The sequence below is a fragment of the Panicum virgatum genome, chromosome 3K, assembly GCF_016808335.1.
Source record: "Panicum virgatum strain AP13 chromosome 3K, P.virgatum_v5, whole genome shotgun sequence".
Taxonomy (NCBI): Eukaryota; Viridiplantae; Streptophyta; class Magnoliopsida; order Poales; family Poaceae; genus Panicum; species Panicum virgatum.
In genome coordinates, this window is record NC_053138.1 from 11,237,591 (window position 1) to 11,255,904 (window position 18,314).

An 18,314-nucleotide genomic window follows, 5' to 3' on the forward strand; every position below is an offset into this window, starting at 1 on the left:
GTCGAGGCGGCGAGGACGCTCGGTGTGCGCTGCAGCGTTGGCGAGCGCGGGCAGAGGGGCCGAGGCGGCGAGGAGGCTCGGCGTGCTCGTGGCGGGAGGGTGGCGACAGACCGGCCTGGTAGCGGCGGTGCGTGGCGAGCGGCGCGGCGACGTCGCGGCCCGCATGGAGCGCGTGCGCGGGGTGCGTGCGTGGGCGCGTGGAGGCGGCCGAGGGTGAGCGCGCGCGGGCTGGGAACAGGGGCTCTGGTGCGCGCGGCAGGGAGGGGAGGCGAGCGCGGCGTGAGCGGCTGCTCTGCAGCGTGCGGGAGAGAAGGGGAGAGGGAGGAAGGAGAGAGAGGGAAAGGAAAAGAAAAATGGAGAAAAGAAAAGAAAATGGGAAAAAGGGAAAAGAAAAAGAAAAGGAGAGAGGGGAAAAGAGAGAAAGGAAGAGACGCGTCGGCGCCGACCGCGACGAGCGGTCGCGCGTGGCCGACAGGCGGCCGAGCGGCGCGGGGTGGGACAGCGGCGAGGAAAAAGAGGGAGGGAACGGTCGGCAGAAAAGAAATGAATGAACGTTAAACGAACTCAGGGTTTGGGACGGCGGAAAAATTCAGATTAGGGTTTAGGGTTACTGAGCTCAACGATGAAAATAATTTTGAAAAAAATAGTTTAGCGAGTGGTTTTTCTGGTAAATTTTCCGGGATGTCACAATGACACTTCTGCAGCAGATCATTCACAGCCTGCGTGCTACGTTCACCATGAAGGACCTCGGCCCTCTGAGCTACTTCCTCGGCATCCAGGTCCGGCGCACCAGGGAGGGTTTCTTTCTTCATCAGCAGCAGTACGCAGAAGATATCCTCGAGCGCGCGGGGATGCTCAACTGCAAGCCGGCTGCAACACCAGTGGACACCAAGGCCAAGGTCTCAGCGACGGCTGGTACTCCGATGAAGGACAAGACATTCTACCGCAGCATCGCCGGCGCCTTGCAGTACCTGACGCTCACCCGTCCGGAGCTGGCTTATGCCGTCCAGCAGGCGTGTCTGCATATGCATGATCCTCCACCCTCGACGCAAACCGAGCACCCGATGGCCTTCATCATCTTCTCCGGCGACACACGCCGTTGTCTCCGGCTCCGGTGACACACGCCGAGCTTCTTCTCCACAAGCAACTTGTGGCCATGGACAGCACCATACGCACTGCAGCCACCATCTTCATCCTCAGTGACACACGCCGAGCTCCATGTACGCCGGCGACACACTCCGCGCACGAACGCGAACTGGTTGACGCCTCCTCCTCATCAACGCCATGAGTGCCACACAATTTTTGGCGAGATGGCCGGGCTGGGAGTTCGTGGCTCCTATGTGTGTGTTCCCTGGCTGATAAATAGCCTCTGTACTCCACCGTTTCCTTTTGCCAAGTCCAGTGAAATAACAGGTCAAGATACAGGCGTTCGTCGCCGAAAATTCTTGTGTTCATCGTCTCCCTCGCTGGCATCGTGTGTTCGTGAGTGTGAGAGAGTTCCTGGGCGAAGCCAACATTCGTCAGCCGAAGCTGAGTACAGAGGCGTCGCCAATGCTGCGGCGGAGTGTTGCTGGTTGAGGAACCTGCTTTCTGAGCTTGCGATCACCATCGACAAGGCCAGCATCATCTTCTGCGATAATGTCTCCGCGGTGTACCTGTCCGACAACCCAGTTCATCACAAGAGGACCAAGCACGTCGAGCTGGACGTTCATTTCGTCAGGGAACGCACCGCGCTTGGACAACTACGGGTTCTACACGTTCCAACACAACAACAGTTTGCCGATATTATGACCAAGGGATTGCCATCTTCCACCTTTGAAGAATTCAGGGACAGTCTTTGCATCCGATCAAGTGACGCAATAGGGGGGTGGGGGGGGGGGGGTTAGCACTACCGTAGGTTACTGACCGATTCTTTAGGGCTGTTAGCTTCAGCACTAACCCACGTCTATTTTCTGTTAGCAAACTGTGTGCACGGCACTTGTACAAATACCCAAGAGTTGATCAATAGAATTGTCGATCATTCTCCCATTCTCTTTCACAGAGGAACAGTGCATTGCCAGAAGCACTTCTTTTTGCGAAATCGTGGTTGCATTCTTATTTTCATCAAATCAAGGCAGCACAAAAACCCATGCAAATCACCTTTCCCGCAAATCTATGGTCTTTGCTGCCTGAAATACACACATCAAGTCTCAAATGATAAGCACATTGCATCCGGTTAGCCTTTGTACATTTCTTTTTTGGAATCCATGTGGTGCATCCACATCCAACTGCATTCAGAGTGGTCTACCTACACATGTTTACATTGCATTGTGCACAATCAAAGCACAGCAATGCAGCGTGGCCATGAATGTGCCTGAGTGTGGCAGAGAATAATTGAGGCAAGAGGGAGATAGGCCCCATAAAAAAAATCTTGTATAGTAGCAGTGAACATGGGGGTGTAGTTGTAGTGCCCTTGTCCTTCATTAGATGAGTACTCTAGATAAGGTTATAAAACAGAGACCAAACTTTTGATAAACCCTTAAGATCAGAAGCCTAAACTCTTTCTAAATTCTACACCATAATGTGCACATTAATTTTATCTTAGCCTTGGCCTCTTTTGCCCTCCAAGCAATGCAGTGACCATGCCCAACCCCACGGCTACCTTGGGCATGCTGCAACCATGGCTGTCCATGCCACTATAAAACCGCTGGTCTCCCTGCACCGTGAGGAGACGGAAGGGAAGAGACAATCTATATTGAGAAAATTCATCAAGCGAGAGAGGTGGCACCAAAGCTCAAGCTCAAAGCTATAGAGAGAAAGATACAAATCATCCACGCAGCAAGCAATGGGCAACAGCCTCCGGTGCTGCCTCGCCTGCGTCCTCCCCTGCGGCGCGCTGGACCTGATCAGGATCGTCCACCTGAACGGCCGCGTCGAGGAGTACGGCCGCCCGGTGGCCGCCGGCGAGATCCTGGCCGCCAACCCGAACCACGTGCTGAGCAAGCCGTGCTCGCAGGGCGTCGTGCGGAGGATCCTCATCGTGTCCCCGGACTCCGAGCTGGAGCGCGGCGAGATATACTTCCTCATCCCGGCGTCGTCGGTGCCGCCCGAGAAGAAGCAGAATTCCAAGAGCGCCACCAAGGGCCTCTCGGCCGGCGCGCACGGCGGCCAGCAGCTGGTCAAGAAGGAGAGCTACCACGGCATGACCGGCCATCCCAAGAGCAATGGGCGCCGTGACTTGGGTGACGCCCTGTCACAGAAGAGGTCGTCGTCCCACCGGCGGCGCGTGAGTGCCGGCCGGACCGCCGCGTGGAAGCCACACCTCGAGTGCATTGTCGAGGGCACTTGAGCAGAAGTGGATCCTTTTTTCTTCTCCTTTTTCTTTTTTGGGTTTTGTGAGATCAAGGAGGGTTGATGTAACACCATCACCAGCACCGGCATGGTGGTTTGCTTGCTCTCTTGTGTGGTTAGCGAGTATTTTTCTCCTCTTTTTTTCAGGTAATTGTATATCCATGTAATGTTTTCCCGGCCCCTTCCTACATATATATGATGGAAATGGAGAGGGAGGGTTGCCAATTCTTTCTTGTTCTTGTTTTGCAAATTACTTTATTTTTTTCCTGTTTTTCAGGGTCTTTACATGGCTTGTGCCGTGGTTGAGGAAGAGAGTAAATGATGAGGAACCAAGTGGTTATGCAGCTTGGAGTTGTTTGCGTGTATAGACTAAGGTCCCCAGTGTTTAAGGTTAATCCCAGTGGTTACTGCAACAAATCTATCGAACAAAACTTGTTCTCACATATCAAGATAGGAATGTTAGTAGGAGTAGGAAAGAAGTCTTAATCACTACTCCTTTTATTTTCCATCATACCTTAGTTTCTTAACATCATTTGCTAACTAATAGTGGGAGACATGCATCATTAGACCACAAATGATTAGAGGGTGCTTTGTTAGATTTTATAAGGAGGTTGACAAAAAGACAACCTAGCAAGCAAAGTTTTCAAGCAAAGACAGCTAGCAGGGTATATAGTTTATGTTTATTCTATCTTTGTAGATGATGCCTTCCTCCTTGAATTTGTCCCTTCCGTATTGTTACTCAATGAAGGCTCCCCACAAATGCATTTAACCGGTCCAAAAGGCATCCACAATAAGAGGTCGATTGCAATTTAAGTTTGCGAGGAATAGAGGAAAATAATGTCGATGATCCCTTTGTTCCCTTCAATTTACAGAAAATATCTATCATCAATTGTGAGCACTAGAGATGCCCACTATTTCCCTTTTGCAAAGAAAGATCAGCTACCATTTGTGAATTTTGTACTTTGTTTAGTTAGGCTTAGGCCTTCTGTAGCATTATGATTCCTTTTTCTAGAGGCAGGCTTGGTTTAGTATCTGCTTGAGAAATTTGGCACTTGGTGCATCAATTGTCTTCCAAATATTCCTAATATTATCATAATATTGACTTGTGCAAACATATATTCGACACCGTTGAAAATTAAAAGTATCATGCTCATGAAACAAAAAGGAGTTCTGATATTGATTCCAAAGACAAAGAGGAGAACCATAATCAGTAATGTTTGCCCATTGGCTTATAGAGTTATAGCCCAATACAAAACTTACTTCAGAAAAGACAACCACAGTAGTTCAATAGTTATAGTAGTACGGTCTTCTCCTATCAATCACCAATACTCTGCAGCTTAAATTATCTATATTTGTGATCTCAACTTGGAACTGACTGTTCAACAGAATATCTCATTCCTCAACACAACGAACTACTGAATTCAAATATACTTACAAACATGCCAAAGCTGTAACTATTGTGTTGCCGTTGGCCTTTCTGAATTTCGAGACTTACTAGCAGTAAACTTTCAGAGGACCTGCAGAATTTTCAGGAGGAGGTTTGTTTGCTTACATATGTAAACAATCCACATCTCGACAGCTTCGAGTTTGGTCAGCGGCAACAAGGAACATGCACCATTACATGGAAGACAGTAACACATAGCCACCAGTTTGCTTAGAGCTCGTGCAAGCTCTGAACTGAATAAACTTGCGTGAGCTCTTGGATCAGGCACCACAGTCAGAAGCCACCCATCATCGAGCTGACAAAACAAATGCGCACGCACACATGCTGCTGCACGAATTAAGCCGCGCGCGCACCAAATCACGCACGGACTCACATGCCCTATCTTATTTAGTATTACCGGGTCGATTTGTTCGCGTTTGTTTACCTCCAAAAGACAGCTAAGAGGCTAATGATGCTTGGGGTTTCAGGATTAGTCAATGATTGAGGGCCTGCAAGAGACTGGGTAGTAGGGGTAGAAGTAGAACATTGGTGGTTTGCAGACTAGGATGTTTTTTGTTCATTTATGGCTCATAATTGGGGGTTAGGGTGGTAGTTAGGGCATACTGTTTTTGTTTGTAGTGTTTTTTTTCTCGCACTGGGAAAGGGGTGTAGAATTTTCCTTTTTGTCCTGAATTGCCCTTCACATGTGCCTTTAAGTCAGCTTTCGGAGGAACATGTTTTGTTAATCAACTCATTCATGGTTTAGGAAAAGGCTTAATTCGCCGAAAGTTGATGAGATGTTTAACTCTTTTTTTTTGCGGGTAATGTTATACCCTTCTGGTTACTTTGGTTTTCATATGTTGCACTTCTTCAATTTGACTGCATAACGTTTCCTTATCACGCGTATTTTAGGCTGTCAAAAGTATAGGGTTTTCTCCTTTTTTTTGCGAAAATAGTCAAAACTCAAAAGTATAGTTCTGATATCATCCTTCAGCCCTGTACCGTTCTATGGCCACATGGTTCGTCACCGTCTTAGGTTTTCAGTTCCTTTGAAAATCAGGTTATTCACTTTAATTATAATTTTTCCTCAATATTACTAGAGTTTAGTAAACCCTCGTCTCAAGAATTAAGAGAGAGCAAACTTATTATCATCGGCACACAGTGATCCCTGCAAAAGTAATCTAAAAAAATGTAAATAATGATTATTCTGTCCTCTTATATATTACATTGGAGGCAGTAACTTCTCTCATATAAAATAAAATAGATTTTTATTGTTTTAAAATAAATAAATTTAAGCACCTTTCTTTTGCTTTTAGAGGCAAAAGACCAAAAGAAGCCCATATCCAGATCTATCGAAAGAGACTCGACTGGATGGTTGCTCAGCCCAACTTCTAAATTCCATATTCCCATTTTCTCAAGGCGAACCCAAGCAATTGAGCAACCCATCTCGCCTCTATGACCTCCTCGTCGCTGGTGCTACCCAAGCGTCCGACCTCCGACCGTCCGGCATCTCTCTCACAGTGACCCCCCGCCGATCTCGCCTTTCTTAGGCTGACCTCACCAGACGACCGATGGGGCGTCGCGAGGCTGATGTGGCGAGTGGGCGGGCGGACGCGGCGGGGCCGGAGCCGGGCCACGTGTGCGGAAAGCGTCCAGAACGCGACGGCTGCGGGGATGCTAGTGAGGTCAGCCTTACGCCCACCTCCTCCGTCGGACCGGCCTGCCGCCGCCGGCCCTCCCTCTATGGGCGCCGCCTCCTCCAGGCAACCCCGAATCCCTAACCTCGCAGGAGTTGGAGACGAGGTGATAGGCCGGGATGGGCCAAATTGAGGCAGTAGACTTGCTTCAGGCGATGGATCTAGATTTTGTCGTATATGCGATATTCAGCCGGACATCCCTGTATAACTTCCGGAAGATGGATAACCTATGTATCTATAAAGCCCATTTGGCTCAAATTAGATTCAACATTTTCTGAAAAATAGTTCAACATTTTGCCATACTAGATTCAACATCTTTTACAAACTATTTCAATATTTGGATATAATAAATTCAACATTTTTTAACTTGCATCAACATTTTTTTGAGAAAAATCGCCGGTCGCCCCCTTCCTCTCCGGCGCAGGTGGCGGCGCTCCCGGGCAGGCCGGCAAGCGCGGCGGAGCAGCGGCCACGCACCACCAGTAGACCACGACGGCCGGTAGTAGCGGCAGGCGGCGCGCGCGGAGCCAGCAACACAGCTTGGTGAGGCCGTGGGGGCGGCGGCGGCGCGCAGGGCTGGAGGCGCGTGGCGTCGGATCGCACCCGCGTAGGGGCCGGCGGCGGTGCCCGGGACCGGCGGTGGCGGGAACAGCAGGGGCGACGGCGTTAATGGAGGAGGCAAAGGCAGGGGAGGTGGTGTGGGTGAAGAAAGTCCAACGGGGTTAGTTCTTTGCACAAATCTTAAACACTGAAAGATGAGTAAAAAAATCTATCCTAAGGTCCACGCGCCCCACTAGTTCTTGCTCACCTTCCAGTGGGCGCGAGTGTTCACATAGGTCAGGCGCTTCGCCAGCGACTAGTGGTGGGACCCAAAGGATAGCTCATTTAGGCTCAAAAAGTTTTACCTACAACTTTTGGCTCAACAATTCCACCCAAGCCCAAATCAATGAGGCCTCGTTCGGCAGCAACAGGGTTGGTTCCTGCCCCTGATCCGATCCATACCAGGATCCAGTGAACCGAGTGGATCCACTCATTCCTAGCCTAGACGGATCCTGCCCATGAACCAACCCCGCTGGTGCCGTTCGGTTCCATCGCTAGGTGATCTGGAAGCATTCAATAGTATATAACACATAGAGGCTTCCATCCATCCATCATACAGGCTTTCATCCATCAGTAAATACAATAGTAAACAAGAAAAATGCAGTAACTACTTGTACTGAAGGAATTCATAAGTAATAGAGTTCTTCACACTTAAATTACAAGAGGACATTATCTGAAACTTGCACAAAAGTTGTAGATAACAGCTCCAAACAATCATCACTCAATCAAAAAGCTAGATATAGAGATCTAAAGGAGGAAGAGGAGCAGGAGATATATAGCGCATGAGCAATTGCACGTCTCAAACTTAGATCTTGAAGCTTGCATGCCGTCCACCATCTCAAACTTGGGTCTCATCAACCTGCATGAACAAACTAAAACCATGCAGTATATATCAATATAGAGCAATTGACTCATCAGATTATAATAATGTAGAGCAAATGTGTCCAACCTCAATGAATATGAGGTGAAATCAAGTAAAGCAATAGGTGAAGTAGTGAACATAAAACAAACTTGCTCTTAGATCAACTTCAATAAATATGACATCAGCGTGATTCACATAAATTTGTTCATGCAAGTAGCGAATATGCAGTGACATCAGCGTAATTCAAGTAAAGCAGTAAATATGTTTTCTTTCCATAAAGGCATGTCTATTCAGAAAATAACATTTCAGATGAGAAATGTTATTTCAAATGAGCAGGTATATGATATTGCATTATTACATTAACCAAATACAACAGTGTGTATCAGGTAGATGGTTGCAAAAGAAACCTCCAATTGAACACAAAGTTGGCCACATGCTCATACTTGCAGGGCTGCTGGTCCAGCAATTGTTCTTTTCTGAGAACTCACATGTTATCAATCAAGAAAATTCAGAGGTTGCCAATCACTTCTTCTCACTTATTTATTAAACTAACAAACACTAATGGTAAAAAATTGTAAACAAAACATTGCTACAGCCTACTTCGAGCAAGACAAAGTTATTATAGAAATTGATAGAAAAATAGAAAACTTAACAATTTACTGGATCCTCACAATCACAAATGGAGCCTGAGGAGGCCATTGCAAATTAGCAATGTGCAATGAACCGCAGGACAGGGTGGCACTCAATTTTGATCATAATAAGCAAGTCCCAGAGGAACTTTTAGATAGCAAATTGAGGATCTCAGGCACCTTCCGATCTCTACAGCAAGCAAATATTGTTAGAAAATTAGGCAAATTCATGTTTAATTTATTCCATAAATATGACGCAAGCAAGAAATGCATGAACATGATATCATGTATGTGCTTATCAAAAGAATTCATCATCAAAGTCATCATGAGTATGAAACTAGTGCTAACCAGCAAGGCATGTGGAATCTCTCAAATAAAGCATGTCGATCACACTAATCACAAAGATTGCAATAAGATTAGCGTACCCAGTGGCAGAGCCGGAAACACCCGAAAGCGACATGGTGCTTTGTTGATGTAGTCGTCCCGCTCGATGCAGTGCAGAAGTGTTGCAGTGAAGATCGTCCGCTCGATGTCGTGCCGCCAGGAACAGGAACGAAAGTTGCCAATGCCGGGAACAGGAACGGAAGCAGCCAACGCAGGGAACAGGAACGGAAGCGAGTAGTCGTGCCACCGCCGACACTCCCCAAAAACGTGATTGCCGTCCTCACCCGAGCAGGTGAACCCAGCGGACAGAGACGTTCCGGAGGCCTACTCTTCCATCTTGTGTGCGCGCAGGAGACGGAACGGGGAGAACTTAGCAAGCAGCGGAAGCAGTGGATTTCTCTCGCTCAAAACTAAAAGTATTTTTATGCAAGATAGAAGAAAGCTTTTATATTGCAGCCAGCAGTAAACGAGAAGACACGGGAGATCAAGCGACAGAAGAATTTGCCCACGGAAGAAACTTTCGTCATCATTTTTGAAAACTCCTGTAACTCCAGAATTTAAGAATGGAATAACTCTCGCATGCAATTAGTTTGGAGTGAAACTCCCTTCATCGTGCGACAGCTCTCAATTCCACCTTTCACCTTCTTTATTTCTCTCGTAGGTTACTCCCGGCTCATAAATAGCTAGCAGCAAAACCAATTCACCCACACACCACGTCATGCATGCACCATGCCTTGGACCTGGCGGCATGCACACTAAATATTGCATATAATATTTAAAACGGATCTTAGAACTTATTTGATTTAATTAAATAAAATATGGACCAAGCCATATTAAATCTAACAAATATCCCTATCAATTATACCTTATCCACTCACTTCTATACATGAGCACAACAAGCTAGCATCTCCCTATACCCCTCTGCGCTGCTACTCACTCCATTCATGTCACAAGGCAGCACTCAAGTTTCTTCAGCAGCAGCGAAGCAAGGCGATAGCGCTCTCCTTCAGTAGCCACGCACGTACTCGGCCGCTAGCTTCATGTTGCGTAATGTTGGGGATTGGACCTTCGGGAATCCACCCGGAGGTTAATCACAGCCTCAAAAAACATCTCCTGACCTATCTGCAGCTCTCCGTCGCTGGGTAACAGAAATGCCCGAAGGCCCAGAGGCGACTGCCAGGGCGCAGAGGACCAGGAAGGCCACCTTCGGTTACGAAGGACCAGAGGCGTCTACCAGGACGCAGAGGACCAGGAAGGCCACCCCCGGACACGAAGGTGACGACTAATCGTCTAAAAGCACAAGCTTGGGGACCAGGACATGTGAAGGTTCATCTCGAAGCACGAAGGATATCGACCGTTGGTCCGGACCCAGACGAAGGACACCAAGACCTTCGTGAGGGTCATGCATGTGTGTAAAATGTGAATGCGTAAAAAGGCCGGATTTGTACACCTCTCTCCTTGTAATTTTATGACGAAACTAGCTGTTAGTGACCTGTAAATGAGTTGGAGAGGGACAATTTTGAGATAACATAGCGGAGGGTGAGGGTATAAATAGCCCCCCTCCACCGTGTAAATGGTTGAATTTTTTGGTTATTTACTAGAGAATTTATTGTCCATTACCATTTACGTTCCATTTATGCTATCTGTCTGGTCATCTACTAGTCAAAGATCCCAACACATAATGCCTCCACCGCACTGGGATTGGATCAGCCGCCGCCGGTGCCGTCCTCAACGCCTCCACCGCCGCCGGTGCCGCCCAAAGAGACTGCCGACACGGCAAGATCCAAGAAACGCGGAGAGGGGAAGGAGGAGAGAGGCGGCGGCTTACTGGTCAAAAGCTCGCCGCCGGTGCGCTGCCGTGCCGCTGCGCCGTCGCCCACAAGCGCGCCGCCTGCCGCGCCCCGTCGCCCTCCCCTCTCCGCGTCGATCCCAGATTGGATCCGGAGGGTGGGAGGTGGGGATTGAAACCGGGCTGGAATGGGGCAGAACGAGGCCGAACCGAGCCCGTTTTCAATCCGAGCCGCCCAAAACGAACGACGATTCCAGCTCAGACCTGGTTGCAAACCGGACCACTTCGTTCCGGCCGGAATGTAGGCCGTTCCGGGCCGGATTGGAGCAACCGAACGAGGCCTGAATCATCCAAGTCTACACCACCACCCACGCAGGCCGCAAGGCCCTGAGCCCCTGACAAGCTTGAGCCTCCACAGTCCCTACCCCCTGCGCGACTCCGACTGCGCCTCCGCGTGGGGCTGCGCCGCCACCGGCCGCTCGCGCCTCCGCCCCACGCCGCGCCGTGGCCCTGCCTGTCGATTCCGACGGACCCTTCCTGGGAGCTGGCCTGCTCAGGGTGGGCTCGCGCCTCCTGCCGGCACCCCGCGCGGGCGCGCCCTTACCCCGGCCGCTCGGTGCAGCTCCGCAGCCCGCATCCGGCAGTCACCGGCCAGCGCCCACCGCTTCCCGCCCGGCCACCCCGACGCGTGTGGGTGCTGCACACGCACCGCGAGCGGCAGGGGGCGCGGGCACCAGCCGCAGCAAGCCACCAGCCATTCCAGGTTCCGGCATCTACCATCCACAATTCTCCAATCTACAATGCTATTCCATCTCAATCTCGCTTCTGAATTCAGACATCGCGTGATTAATTGAATAATTCGTGGATCCATTTGTCGTGCTGCCGTGTGTTATCACGATATTTAGCCGTGAATTAAGTGTATTATATGGGACCTTTGTAGCCATATTATTGTAAATTTTACTATTATATGTCATATTATTATCGAATTGGTATTAGAATATATGAAAAATATATTGTACTGTGCATCCGACAGGTAAGTTCGCCTATTTCATTCATTTCCTTCGCCTTCCCTTCCCATCTTGCGTGCAAAATCGAAACCCAAAACCCTGATATATGCTATTTGTATTCGGTCTGACCATGCTTTTACCTGCTAATTTTGGATTATTTTTGCATAATTTATTCGGTGTACATGTCCTATACTGGGTCCGCCCCAGCAGAATGTGAAAGCTCCTCATCAGCCCTGTTGGAAGTAATGAGAACTAGCAAAGAGATCAATGGGATGCCCGTTGAGTTGTTGAATGCATGATCTGAGAATTATTGCGTTCATTTGCTGATGTTTCTATTATGAAATCAGGTGTATTAAGTTTGTATCAACTGTTTTCTGGAATGTTAGAGAATTATCGTGCTGAATATAGTCAAAGGCGCGCGCGCGCGGGGGGGGGGGGGGGGGGTCGTGCTTAATTTATATCGTGATGACATTATTGATGTTCGTAGGCTACCAAAACCAGTTACCGAGTGTCATGTAGAAACTAGAGATCAGGCTACATGGGAGTCTTTTGACTTTGCTATGGATTTCCATTTTCCAATTTATATAGTGGAGACATGCTTTGGCCTGGAGATATAATTTTCACCAACTTACAATTTCTGGTTGATGTCGATTTCTTGTACCGCCACTGGTTTATTTATTGGTGCATGATTGATATGCAGCAGTTGTTTCTGGATGTACTGGGACCATGGATCAAGAACAAAAAAGAGAAGCACCTTGTGGCATCTATACTTACAAGCATCATTGTAGCATGGGAGTTGATGTCCATGAGGTCTTTGTTAAGAAGAGCAGACTGCGGATTGTCCTTTCGTACATTGGCATTGTGTTCCTTCTTGTGAATGTCAGCCAACCATTGCTGGCCAAGGTATAATTCTCTTGGAAGTATTGATGGGGAAAATGATGTGATACTTTAAGAAGAATCTTGTTATAATTCCTTGGTTGCTGATCTTAGGTTTAGTTCATTTAATTATGGAAAGAGCTGGAACCACTGAATTTCACATGTTTATACATTACAGTTACGAAATTTACCTTTTTCACATAGTTCTTGGTATGAAAATAAACTTATGGGAGTCTGTCATGTTGCCCATCCTTTTAATGAAGTCGTTAAACTTATAGGTTCACATGTGATGGAAGATGTCATATTTTTGTTTAACTTTATGTACCACTATATATAGTGGAAATTGACATGCTTGAACATTGCAGAAGAGTCTATCCCTTGGATCATTTTGGAATATTACCTTTGCCGTTCTTGTTGCCAAATGTTTGCAATACAAACCTGTGAAGAAAGGTAAATCCTTCATCATAGATGTTTTTTTGTTAGTAATAAATAGGTTTAGTTAATTTAGCTGTTAGATTGCTGCATACTTCAAAATTCAGAGTTGGATATCCATTTTTCCTTTCCTCTATTGTGCATGAAACTGAATAATTTATTTCTTGTTGGCTTTTCCCGTTTTTTTGCGTGCAGAGTCTGTAGTGATTATGCCAGCTTTTGGGGTTCAGCTAGAGATCCATTTTTGGAGGTATATATCATCCTGATCTGAAATAATAGATACCTGTTTATTCCCTTACCATTTGTCCTAATCTTCATCTTATTGTGTATATCCACTGTCTTCGATAATTGGATATGGTAGGTTATTGTACTTTAGTAATTAAACAGAGGGATCACTTTCTCTGTTGAATATAATAACCACCAATCATTCATGTCAACTGTTGCCATGAAATCTCTTCTGGAAGTCACTGCTAGTCTGCTACCCAACATCATAGCAGATCAAGGGTCTCGTTCATCAGCAACTCTGTGCTGAGTGCTGCATAAGCACTTTTCAGTGGTCGTATTACAAGAGGCAGTTTTGTCTTATTTTGCCCACAACGGTGTCAAGAGAGATGGCAACAATCCATTCTCTTTTATACACTGGCAGCTCTAGATCACTGATCACACATGATAAATGATATGCATCGAGTTTCTATAACATGCTGTAGGCTCAACTTTCTTTTAGGAGCATGCTGTAGCAATACTGAAAGTCTAAGCTTATGCTTATGAGCAAAACTGAACTTTTTATGAGCAATGGGATGCATTAACTGGATTCTTTGTATGACTGGCTCTAAACATCAATTTATTCAGTTAAATATTTTCTAAAGTATGGTTGGGCTATGTCTGACAATTGCTAGATGTTCATCATAGCTTTAACAAGATTGGAGTACTGTACTGATCATTATGTGTTTATAACTAAACTAATATACAGGCATACAGCATATAAGCAGAGAATTAGATTTTCTCAACTATGCACTTCCTCACTTTGCCTTAGAGAGTGCTAGATTTATGATTATTTCTTCTAGCTTAGAAAACACATAGGCTACTTGAAGCTTTGGTTCCAGTTGTCGATTCATTCATATTAAGAATTAAAAATTGTGATTCTTAGTGGAAGAGTTGATCGTCGTTTTGTGCCCATTGGCAAGATTATGAAGCCACTGATAAATGAGTGCGTGACACCGGTGACCTGTTATTGGAGCTTGGCACTTCTTTTGCGTGATGAAGAGGAACTCCTGCTAGTTTTCCAGGTAAAACTTGTTCTCACATGTTAGTTCATCGAAAACTAATTCAGAAATCTAATGGCAAGCTTAATCATGCAGAAATCGCGTCCTCCTGTCAAAATGTTGGTTCCAGTATGGAAGGCTCTCTGCACATTGACAAACTCTAAATGCCCGAGCCCCTCTAGGGTTGATAAACCAAACTGTTCAGAAACATAAGCGATTTGGGGCTTCAGTGTAGATATGTGTATGCTCCAAAGAAGCATCTGCAGTTGATACACATTAGATTGAGATTATTGGAACTGTTGATGATGTCATAGGACTCACCTGTGCCGTGCTAGGGGCACTGATTGCTAGAAGGAAATGTTTACCTGGTGGTTTCGGCTGAAGTGTATATCGCTTAACGCTAACCATTCATATTCCATAGTCCTGATATCTGAATAGTACTGAATAGCATTCACTTTGTGATGTAATTTTCGGTCCACGCGTCTGAAATATGTGATGCCAACTATAAGCAGTTCAAGTGAACTAGCCCTGTTTAGTTTCCAAAAAAAATTTCTACACAACCCATCATATCGAATGTTCGGATACATGCATGGAGCATTAAATGTAGTTGAAAAAATAACTAATTACACAGTCTAACTGATTAGCACGAGATGAATTTTTTAAGCCTAATTAGTTTATGATTAGATATTATTTGTCAAGTAACAATGAAATGTGCTATAGTACCAAAACCAATAATCTTTCACCAACTAAACAGGGCCTCCTCTGCCACAGTACCAAAACCAACAATCTCAGTTGTCTCCGGTGCCACATAATGACATAAATGAGGGTACTAGTATTTGAAAATGAAATGTGCACAGACAGGCATGTGAGGTGTCTGCTCCATGCAGAGTTCCAAATGCAGTCAAATACACCGCACACTGTGTAGTAGTATTGGACTATCATATGGCATATGCACGTGCTCTCACTCCGATTCCCAACCCTTCTAGATGAGTTGTTAATTGATACGTACTGTTGAATGAATGAGGTGAGCTTGACTTTCATTTTTTTTTTTTGAACTTTTAGCTATGAACTCCTTATATTTGGGCTCAAAATGGCAACGGAGCAGCGAACTCTATATTTGGGCATATGAATTGCATTGTTTGCCCTAGCAATAATGTTGAGCCAGAGTTGGTTTAAACTTTAAACTTCAATCTGGAATTGGAGCCTCAGTTGTTTGCCCTATATAGCAACCACTACGGGAGACCCCCCCTTTGCCGTGTGCCAGGGGCACACGGTAAAGCCCCAAAAGTCCACGGCAAACCCTTTGCCGTGTGCCGCACACGGCAACCAGGGATCGGTAAAGCCGGCCTTTGCCGTGTGTTACCTTCTAGGCACACGGTAAACAACGGGTTTCCGGTAGTGAATGTAAAGACTTTTATTCCAATATTTTCACAAGGTCTACAGATATTAAAAAAAAAGAGATGCAAAAATAATACATTCAAGAAGCACAGCCAGCTAGCATTCGGTGTTAACCTCTACAATACGTGCTAGTGCTACCTCAACCAAAATAAGGAACATTCTCGTTGGTGATGGAGCTGTAGTCCGTTGAGCTCGAAGCGGCGGCGGCGTACACCACCGATGACGACGATGACGAGGCCGCCGCCAAAGTTGCCGTTCTTGTCCCTACCGGCCTGCCGGCGTGCAGCCCCCGGCCGGCCGCAAGGAGCTGGGAGGCGTGCGACGAGGGGAGCACGGTGGCCACCGGCGACGCCGCGGCGGCGGCAGGGCGGTACCTGTGCCTGACGATCTCGGCCCTGACGGTGGCGAGCTCGGCCTCCAGAGCTTGCACCTGCTGCTGCAGGGTGAGGATGGCGCCCATGCAGCCGTAGACGGGGTCCCGGAGCCGCAGGTTCGCCTCGTACACGAGGCTGTTCGCCGTGTCGGCGCGCTGGCTCTCGTGCACCTCCTGCAGCAGCAGATGAAAAAGGTCGCCATTGTCAGTCAGCTCAAGCTCAGCACGCGGCAGTGCAGTAGTGTCAGTATCCGGTAATTTTGTAGTGATGCATGATTCATAAACTGATAAAGATTAATTTGTTACTTGAATGGATGTCATGCATGGCAAGTTTAGCTTGATTGATGCTGGAAACGTTGATTGCATTGGTAGATGATCCGAGATCTAATTGTCAAAGGGGGCTAGTGTCAGTCGCTGACGAAGTATGCATATGCCATTGCACGTTTTCAGAAGGACACATATAAACGCAACTTTTTAGAGTCCTCTTTAATTTGAGAGACAAAATGAGAATTGGGACATTTTCAGGGTGTGTCCCATAGAGTTGTAATATCTGAAACTTGGCAAAGGAAAATCTTGTGTACCTTCAACAGTAATGGGTTGATCTGGCATAAAAAGATAACAATACAATGGGAAAATCCGAAAATGTTCAAAATCAGTACTATAGAATCTAGACCTATCATTGAAACTTCAAAATTGTACATTGACCGTTGACGTACAATACAAGGAGTCGAGGATATAAAGGAAGGAAGAAAGCTTCTGGTGATCCAGTTCAAATTCCAAAGAGATAGGCAAGGAGAATTTAATTAAGGTTCTTAGCGTGAAAGAGGTCTGATTGAAAACTCGAGATTTCAAATTTGTAATTGTCAAGAACTACGACTGCAAAAAATATGAATCTCTTGACTCCTCAGGGCTAGATATAGATCCAAATCCTATCGATCGAAATAAGTTAAGTTACTAAATCAGTTCATCATAAGATTAACCCGAAGAAATCGGTTCCCAACAAATTGGGTTAGTTCAACCAAAAGGCAGGCCATGGTGGATTTCGTCGAAGACCTTACCAGGAGCATCTTGGAGATGTTGCTGGCACCGAAGACCTTGTGCACGGCGGCGAACTTGTGCGGCTCCAGGGGCGAGAAGTAGGGCGAGAAGGGGCACTCCTGCGCGCACCGTCGCCGGAGCAGCTTGCACGCCGCGCATGGCGTGATCGTGTTCAGCGCCGAACCTGGCCCGGCGCCTGCAGCAGCCGCCGCCCCCGCCCCCGCCCCCGCCGGTAGGCTGCAGCTCCTCCGTGCCGCCGTCATCCGGTCCGCCGCCGCAGCCGCTGACTCCCTCTTGATCTTCTTCCCTAGCTCATGGTCTGGCCATTCGCTGAACACAGCATGAGATCATAAGTCTAGCTTAGGGTCCTAATAATAACTTGATTCGGACGCTGGAATACTTCTACATCTGAAGAACCAGACATTTTATCCTTATGGTAGCAGCTGCATGCTTGAAAATTGAAATGAATTGATCAGGTGATAATAATCTAGTTCGACGATGCATATATAGTTTTCTTTTTCCTGGATGGAGTAGATTTTTTTTTTGCGCAAAAATAATAGCCTTGGATGGAGTAATAGTACTATACCTTGCGGTGGACATGAAGAAGCTAGAGGAGACAGGGATGGGACTGAGGTGCTTTGGAAAAGGTGGCTTCTAGGTTTTCTGTGCTTGTGCCGGCCGCTTGAAAGGGGGGGAGAGAGTGTGTGTGTGACAAAGACACAGACGCTTAAGGGGAAACTAGTAAATGCGTCGGTGTTGTCAAGAGATTGTACTGCAAGATATGTAGGTGTTCTTGCGCCATTTGGAAGCTAGCCTGAGCAGTGTTGACTTCCGGTATAGTTTATCATGAGGTTACACTGTAGATATATGCGTATGGAATGATGGAATCTTCTGATATTTATTAACTATCTTAGTATTGTCTTTTTAATCTTGATCTTTGTGTTTGTTTTGTTGATCTAGTTTTATGTCGTATCCTAAAACCACTAGCACTTTATTTAAAAAACCACCAATACATAATGTTTAGCACTAGCAAGCTAAGCAGAATTTCATAAACCATATTTTGCAACTATTAACTAAGAAACATTCCATATAAGTAAAGGATAGATGGAATATTAATATAATGCATCATTTTCTAGGCTGTAATTAGATTTGGCAAACTTGATTAATAGTCCTTTTTCTTTACTTCTGCTTTTTCATAGAAGTTTATATAAGAA

The 18,314-nt window shown here is 46.5% G+C and overlaps 3 protein-coding genes and 1 long non-coding RNA gene across 5 annotated transcripts; 2 read left to right on the top strand and 2 right to left on the bottom strand.

Annotated features, from left to right (window-relative positions):
- Nucleotides 1-2,518: 2,518 nt before the first annotated feature.
- On the top strand, nt 2,519-3,558 carry LOC120697542. Its single transcript, XM_039980807.1, has one exon. The coding sequence runs from the start codon at nt 2,825-2,827 to the stop codon at nt 3,326-3,328; it is 504 nt and encodes a 167-aa protein (XP_039836741.1). The 5' UTR covers nt 2,519-2,824; the 3' UTR covers nt 3,329-3,558.
- A 4,014-nt stretch (nt 3,559-7,572) lies between these two features.
- On the bottom strand, nt 7,573-10,909 carry LOC120697544. The gene is made up of 3 exons (XR_005684534.1): nt 10,754-10,909; nt 8,967-9,261; nt 7,573-7,922 (listed from the first exon to the last, which is right to left on the bottom strand). It is a non-coding gene; the product is annotated as an uncharacterized LOC120697544 (long non-coding RNA).
- Nucleotides 10,910-11,106: 197 nt separating this feature from the next.
- LOC120697543 lies at nt 11,107-14,813 on the top strand. 2 transcript variants are annotated; one of them, XM_039980808.1, is made up of 6 exons: nt 11,107-11,477; nt 12,422-12,624; nt 12,963-13,047; nt 13,225-13,279; nt 14,177-14,315; nt 14,388-14,813. In XM_039980808.1, the coding sequence occupies exons 2-6, from the start codon at nt 12,448-12,450 to the stop codon at nt 14,502-14,504; spliced, it is 573 nt and encodes a 190-aa protein (XP_039836742.1). In that variant the 5' UTR covers nt 11,107-11,477; nt 12,422-12,447; the 3' UTR covers nt 14,505-14,813. The 2 variants fall into 2 exon arrangements, with proteins under 2 accessions (XP_039836742.1, XP_039836743.1); XM_039980809.1 differs by having other exon boundaries at nt 12,425-12,624.
- Nucleotides 14,814-15,690: 877 nt separating this feature from the next.
- LOC120701221 (LOB domain-containing protein 15-like) lies at nt 15,691-17,839 on the bottom strand. Its single transcript, XM_039985356.1, has 3 exons — nt 17,687-17,839; nt 17,121-17,430; nt 15,691-16,236 (listed from the first exon to the last, which is right to left on the bottom strand). Exons 1-3 carry the CDS (start codon nt 17,698-17,700, stop codon nt 15,829-15,831), a joined length of 732 nt encoding a protein of 243 aa, XP_039841290.1. The 5' UTR covers nt 17,701-17,839; the 3' UTR covers nt 15,691-15,828.
- Nucleotides 17,840-18,314: the final 475 nt, after the last annotated feature.